At 41.2% G+C, this 7,821-nt stretch overlaps 1 protein-coding gene across 1 annotated transcript; it reads right to left on the bottom strand.

Annotated features, from left to right (window-relative positions):
* Positions 1 to 3,127: 3,127 nt before the first annotated feature.
* On the bottom strand, positions 3,128 to 7,441 carry LOC140656567 (uncharacterized). Its single transcript, XM_072872894.1, is given in 5 exon segments — positions 3,128 to 3,828; positions 3,831 to 3,971; positions 3,974 to 4,948; positions 5,360 to 5,410; positions 7,423 to 7,441. Coding segments are annotated over 5 exon segments (1,887 nt in total).
* Between the last annotated feature and the right edge of the window lie 380 nt (positions 7,442 to 7,821).

Here is a 7,821-nt window from a genome sequence, read left to right as displayed (position 1 = left end):
TGCTAGGGTCTTGATGAGATGCGAGTTGGGTGCCATTAACACAGGCCCCTTTCCCTGGTGGGTGCACTTGGCCACCTCCACACCCAGACATTCCCATTCATGCTCCATGCACACCAATCTTAGCCTTTCTATTACAGTTCTCACAGTCAAACTCATGGACATGGTTGTTGTATGCTAATTACGTTGCAAAGATAAGATCTAAGGCCAGGCCTACATTGGCTTATTTTGCCCTGTAGCAGTGTTCGTCACAAGGGTGCTTTTATTTATTTTTTAGTGACACAACTGTATTGGCAGAAATTAATACGCCTCAACTATACACGCCTCAAAAGAGTGATTCTGCCAAGGTCGTTATGCCACTTGAGGAAACCCATATAAACTATATATAACTGTCTTCAACTAGTTTTCTTCGTCTTTCTTATTTTTGTTATAGCTATGTACTGCCTTTATTATAGTTATCACAAATTGTTAGTTTGTGGAGTGTTGTGGTGATGGTGGCTACCCTGGGATCTGTGAAGAACTAGTGGCTTCTTGTTCCACTGCCAGGCTGAGATATGCATGGGCAAAGTGTGATGCCCCTTATTGCCCCAAAGGAGAGATAAGAAATGTTGCACTGCAGCAGTTGTTGTGGGAAGGATGTCAGCAGTTGTTCCTTCCAACGATAATAGGACAGCACTTACATATGTAGGAATACTGATCAGGATCCACAGTTCCACACACCCAGTTCTGAAGAAGAAAGGAATCCCAGTGATGTTTCTTGCAGTCTTATACCCACAGTTTAGAGGCATTTCCACCTCTGCTGTGAGAATGATTGGTTGATTTTTTTTCACTAGGAGGTTGGTGTTTTCTTTAACTTGGTATCCTGTTTATCTGTAGACCACCCATCAAGGTAGCTAACAGTCTTCATGCATGCTTGCTAATCAAGATAAGTTTGTTTACTTCAGATGCAGATTAAGAGTCTTTCAGATGTTGTATCGGTGTGATGTTTTTACAAGATAGGTTCCAGATAGCCCAGATACATTCTTTGTCTTGTATGCATTCGTAGTTTAGAGTTCCCAGATTTTTCAGGGCTCCTGGATGTTCCCATTACACAACAATGGAAAACCCCTCTCTGCATATGCATATATACACATGGGTGTATGTTTTAAAGAGTTGTAAATGCGTTTTAATTACTGACATCTATTTGCAGCAATGTAATTGGTATGTGTTTGATTCTTTTAGTGTTTTCTTTTCAAAAGTTTTGAACCTTGTCTGAGGAGGTGTCTGAGGTGTTCAACACCATGGCAAATTAGATCCAATTTGAAGTAAACCTCCTGAACTGGAAGGAATGAGGAGGTGAAGAGCCTCAAGACCACCATATTTTACTGTTCCTGCTGCATTGATTTCCTTGCTAATATAGACAAAACCTGAATCAACACCACTTAATCTCTTTTAGATCCTTTCAGCCTATTTTTAAAGCTTTCCAAAAGACAAGCATGTTTTGATCCCATTTGAAAAGAGCTATTAGGGATCTATTAATAGAAGTTCGTTGCTTTGAGTGCAGAGATTTTGTTGTCAATTCACATGATTTTCATAACTGACTGTTTTCGTTCAAAAATGCAAAATAAAAAATGTTATCAGTCTCACTAGAGCATCGCTCAGCAGCACATCTGCTGTGCACAGAAAAGCACTGCCAGGAAACAGGCCTTGTAGGAGCTGTGTGGGTACGTTTATACAGCGCGTGGTCCTCACATTAAGTAAGAATGGAGGCAGGTGTACTAGAGGGATCACTCTGCTTGCATGATAAGGATGTGATGTTGATACACAGATCAGTATGTATTTCTGGTGCAAGGTGCCAGACTCTTTGAAATGCAATGGAAGATAATACACAACACCTTTCATCAATGTATAAAGGAAGAGCAAACAAAGCACATAGTTTGTATTGTTCTTGCTAGAGGCACACAAGCGTTGATACCTTCTTGAGACAAATGTGTTTGTGCTTTGAAGCTGACCAAGTGTTTACCAGCAGAAAAAGCCTCTAGTCATCCCTTCTGAAGGACCAGCTTTGGAGTTTCCTGGTAGTGATCCAATGGTGCTGAGATCCCCGAGAGGAGTGTTACTCCTTGAATTCTGGTGCAGGACACCCATCATTATTGGAGAAGCAAAAAAGAATGACTTGATTTTTCTCATGCTTGCTTTTATTTTCAGTATTTGCAAGTCCTTTGCAATGCAGTTCCTTCAATGCAGCTGTTGTTACAAGCTTCCAGTTTCTCCATTTGTTTCTGTAGGGATTTCTCAGAAGTGTGTGCGGCAAAATAATTTTTGGAATTCAAGTGGCTTTCTTCAGCTACAGTACTTGTAATGCTCCAGATTGTTTAGGGGACAGATCAAAAAGAGCCTTTAGAGCTAGCGACACTGGTCACTGGAAGAGGATGAAAACTAGGTGCCAGATGGAAGTAGCTCTTGGTGTAGCTTTTAATTAAATATTCCTTCATTAAGCTAACTTGACCAGTTTCTGTTGCTGTCATTCTGATTCTGTATCAGCAGAAGTCATTGTAGCTTATTTGAGTCATAAAACCATACCCTTGTGTCACTGAAATCAGGAGTAAACCTCTTAACATCAATGTAGCATTAAGAAGCAGGCATTCTCTTTATTGCAGTGCTGGATGCACAGGGGATCCTTCTGCCTAACGTGCATCCCAGTTTACACAGATCTAGGTTCATTTATACAGCATATCTTTCCATATGCATAGGTTTTCACACTACTAGGTGGGACTATGTTAATTAGTATCTTACATAATGATGATTTAGCATAATGCATCCTCAGTTTTTCACATGGGGGTCCTCTGGTGGTTGCTGGTGGTTGTAGACCCCAAAACCATGCTTTTCAGGTCATGGATCCGGGGTCATTCTTCCCTTTAAGGCTTAATTTTCTCCATTGTTAAATATCACATGCTAGAAGATCCGGTTTCACCAGGATATTCTTGGGTTTCTTTGTTCCTTCTTGGTTGTCCCTTTGAACTTTATTCTTTACATGTTCCTCACTTATTTTCCAACATTTCCCCACTTTGAGACTTATCGATATCTGATCCTTATTTGATGAGTCTCACTTTCATTTCGCACAACCAATACATGTGCTTGGGATAATTGTCTAGTAATCAAACTTCTCAAACATCCAAACAGAACAAGAATAACTATCATTATTATTAGAAAGACAATTACACTTTGCAACAGACTCTAACCATCCTGTTAGGGAGAATCCTAATCCATGTAAAATCTTGTTAAGCCATCCTGAGAAGGTGTCAACCAACACCAGGAGATATTTATAACCCTTTTGTTTTGGCAATTCAGAAAAATAAATTTGCCAATAATGTCCATGGGAATTTCCTTGTCTAGTGGTCCCTGAAGGCGGTCTTTTCCTGTTCATGGGATTGTTTTTCAAACAAATAGGGCATTTTGCTGTTATAGACTTTACTGTTCCCATCATCCCTACGCATATAATCGAATCTTGAAGACTAGAAATCATAGCCTCACTACCCCAATATGTTTCCTCGTGTCTCTCTTTTACAATCTCAGTCATTACCTGTGGTGTGACAATGACTTGCTTTGTAGGAGTTACTAACCAACCCTCTTCATTTATGGTTGCTTTAAACAGCAATGCCAATTGTTGATCTAACTCACCATAATTAGGTTTTAGAGTTGGGAGCTTCATCTGTTTTACTAGTACCAATGCAAGGATGCTTTGTTCAGCCACCTCTTTAGCAGTTTTATCAGCCAATTGATTACCCACATTTACTGCGGTTTTATGTGCTCTGCAGTGCATTACTGCCTCTTCCTTAGGTCTTTGAATACAAGTTGGAGAATTTCTTCCTTGTATTTGATAGATGATCCTTGAGCCAACAACAATCCTCTTTCTTTCCAGATAGCCCCATGTGCATGGACTATTCCAAATGTGTACTTTGAATGAGTCCATATATTTACCTTTTCCCCTTCAGGGCTTGTCTCAGTGCCACTAATTCTGCCTTTTGGGCTGATGTGTTAATGGGTAGGGCCCCAGCTTCTATCACCTGTGTAGCTGTGACCACTGCATATCCAGCCATCCTTTTTCCATCTCGTATGAAGCTGCTACCATCTGTAAACAGCTCCAAATCAGGGTTAGTTAACGGTTCATCTCTTAGATCCTGTCTACTTGAATATACGTGCTCTATGGTCTGCAGACAATCATGCTGCAAGGGTTCAGAAGCCCTCATTTCTGAATTCAAAAACATCGCTGGGTTGATTGCTGTGGTGATTTTAAGTTCTACATCATCCTGTTCCAACAAGATGACTTGATATTTAAGCATACTGCTTGGAGACAGCCAATGTCCCCCCTTTTGTTCTAGAACAGAAATTACCATATGTGGAACATATACAATGATTCTTTGTCCTATTGTTAATTTTCTAGCTTCTTGAATTAAAAGAACAGTTGCAGCTACAGCACGCAAGCATCCTGGCCATCCCTTACTCACATTGTCCAATTGTTTGGAGAAATATCCCACAGCTCTCCTCCATGCTCCTAGTCTTTGAGTCACCATACCCAGGGCAAGATGTCGTTCATGTACAAATAGCTCAAAAGGTTTGGACAAATCGGGCAGTCCCAATGCAGGTGCTGACATCAAAGCCCTTTTTAAATTTTTAAAGGCTACTTGGCATTCAGGGGTCCATAGTAGGTGGTTCTCTTTTGAACCCTTCAAAGCTTCATAAAGGGGTTTTACCAATAGTCCATAGTTGAGAATCCACAGTCTGCACCACCCAACCATCCCCAGAAACACCCTCAGTTCTCGCACAGTTCTTGGTTCTAGAGTTTGGCAGATTGCTTCTTTCCTATCAGCTCCCAGTCTCCACTGTCCTTGTGAAATTTCAAAACCTAAATATATCACAGTCTCTTTTCCTATCTGTGCTTTGTTCTTTGATACCCCATATCCTCCTTGTCCTAAGAAATTCAACAAGATTATAGTCATCTGTAGACATTCTCCCTGAGTCTCTGCAGCCAACAGAATGTCATCTACTTATTGCGGTATTGTTCCCTCAGGGTTTTCCTTTTTCCATAATTCCAGCTCCTTTGCCAGCTGGTTCCCAAATATTGTAGGACTATTCTTAAACCCTTGAGGAAGCACTGTCCAGGTAAGCTGTGTTTTTCATCCAGTGGTGGGACTTTCCCATTCGAAGGCGAATATCACCTGTCTTTGTCTAGAGGTATGCAGAAGAAAGCATCCTTGAGATCGAGTACAGTAAACCACTTATCATTTTCCTTCAAGGATGTATGGGTTAGCTACTACTGGGTAAATATCTTGAACAATCTGGTTCACAGCTCTTAAGTCCTGAACTAATCTATATTCCTTACCATCCTGCTTTTTCACTGGTAATATTGGAGTGTTATATTCCGATTCACACTCTATCAACAATCCATAATTCAAAAATTTCGTTATTAATTCTTCCAACCACTTTCTAGCTTCCCACTTAATAGGATATTGTTTTTGTCTTACCGGTTTAGTTCCAGATTTTAGAACAACTTTTACTGGTTCTGCCAATTTAGACCGACCTGGGATTCCACTAGCCCATACCAAGGGTGCTACTGCATCTTTCACTTCTGCAGGAATTTCTTCCTTTGATCTCGGTGTGTTCTGTAACATAAAAATTCTTGCTTCCACAGCTTTTGATTCAGGTATTAGTAGCTGTACCCCTCCATTCTTAAAGGTTATCTGTGCATCTAATTTGCTCAATAAATCCCTTCCCATCAAGGGTATCAGGCATTCAGGCATATAAAAAATTGAGTCACCCATTGTTTCCCTAACTTAAATTTTAAAGGTTGCAAAAAGGGCCGTTTTTCCTGCTTCCCTGTAGCACCAACAACGCTTACAGTTTCATGACTAAAGCTTCCCTTACAAGTATTAAGTACAGAATAAGTGGCTCCTGTATCAACTAAGAATTCTACCTCATTGTTCCCCAGCCTCAGTGTAACCAGGGGTTCAGCTGGGGTTGATTCCCCCAGTCCTCCTCAGCATTCCTCGTTCAATGTCATTAGTTTGATGGTTTGTAGGGCTGGGTCCAGGTTCCCAGCTTGAGGCCATTCCCAATGGGGCCATTTCCAATGTCCCCTTTCTTTGCAGATTGCACACTGATCTTCTGCAAGACGGGGATGCACAAAAGGAGGTGGTTTTCCCACTCCCCCATTTCTTCCCCTTCCTCTATAAGCTCCTCCCAAAGCCCCTGTTAAAGCAGCAATCAACCTCCCCTCCCTCTGATTTTCTCTTCGAGCCTGCTGCGTTTCCTTTTCCTGTTCCCTGTTGTTAAAAACCCGTCCATGCCTCCTCTAATATTTTTCCCAAATCCCTTGAGTCTGCCCCTTCTAATTTTTGAAGTTTCTTTCTGATATCTGGGGCCTATTGTCCCATAAAGACAGAAGCCAATTGAACAGCCTCTTCTGGCTTTTCAGGGTCTAAATTAATATATTCCCTGTCAGTGACCTTTAACAGCTCCATGAAGGTGGATGGAGATTCATCTGGTTCTTGTTTAATCTCATATAATTTAGACCAATTAATCACTTTTGGCATAGCGTGCCTTATGCCAAACAGTATCCACCTCTGACACCTTGTTAAAAGCCCCTGGGGCCCCAGCTGATTGGGATCCCACTCTGGGTCTGTGGCAGGAAAATTTTGATCTATTATTCCCTGCAAATCCCCATTAGCACGTGCCCCTTCTACCTGTTTCCGAGCAGTATTTAATACCATCTTCTTTTCAGTGCCATCCAACAATGTATCTAATATTCCCTGTAAATCATTCCAATCAGGACCTTGACTCCTGATTATAGTTTCAAACACCTTAGCCACCCTTTCTGGGTCTTCCCTATAAATACCCGCTGTTTCCCTCCAGGCTCTTAAGTCCATTATAGAAAATGGCACTTTCACCATTACCAGTCCGTTATTTCCAACTGCCTGGCGGAGAGGAGCTTGAAAAACTTCCCCAACTTCCCCTTGTTGTCCCCTTGTCCTCCCCGCAATAGGACTAAATCTCTCTGTTCCTCTGAACCATTCCCCTACAACCCCAGTTTCGTCACTTTGCCTATAACCTCCTCCCCCCACGCTGCTTGCATCATCTCCTTCATCAGGATTTTCTCCAAGCCTTTGGCAAGGAGCTACCATAAATTCCAAATCATCACCATCTTGTCCACACTTTAAATGCTATTTCCTAATGCTACAGCAGAGCAACATCATTTTAAACTCTTATTCCTTCCCTGTTTTTCCAAAGTCAATAATACCATAGAGGTATTGCAGGATCATCCCACACTGGTTTTGCCACTCCGGATGATTTCTCAAAGTGAAAAAATAAATCTGCAGAAGGTACCTCATCCCATTTACCCTCCCACCTGCAAAATAACATCAATTGTAATATAGTGTTATATCTTACCGTTCCATTGTTTGGCCATTTTCCCTGATCTTCAAGAATATACATTGGCCACCAATTATTACAATACTCTATAAGCTGTTTTTGAGTGAGAGGGTCCCCCCCCACTTTTCCCTAATGTTTCAATATACAACCTAGGGGTGATCTTTTCAAAGTCCCCCCTTCTGCCGAAGGCTTATTACCCTTTATAAAATAGTACAAAAAGCAAATACAAAAACACAAAGACAATGACTTAACACAAAACACAAAAATACAACTTAACAAAGCACTGGGGACTCAAACCCCTTATACCCTTTAACAAAACACTGGGGACTTGAACCCCTTATACCCTTTTTTTCACTGGGACTCTAACCCACCTCTTCCTCCGGAGGTTTTAATTGATTGCTAAATCCAATTCCAGAT

The sequence above is a fragment of the Ciconia boyciana genome, chromosome 1, assembly GCF_034638445.1.
Source record: "Ciconia boyciana chromosome 1, ASM3463844v1, whole genome shotgun sequence".
NCBI lineage: Eukaryota > Metazoa > Chordata > Aves > Ciconiiformes > Ciconiidae > Ciconia > Ciconia boyciana.
The sequence above is the reverse complement of the archived record's forward strand: the minus strand, read 5'-3'. Positions and strand labels throughout refer to the sequence as shown.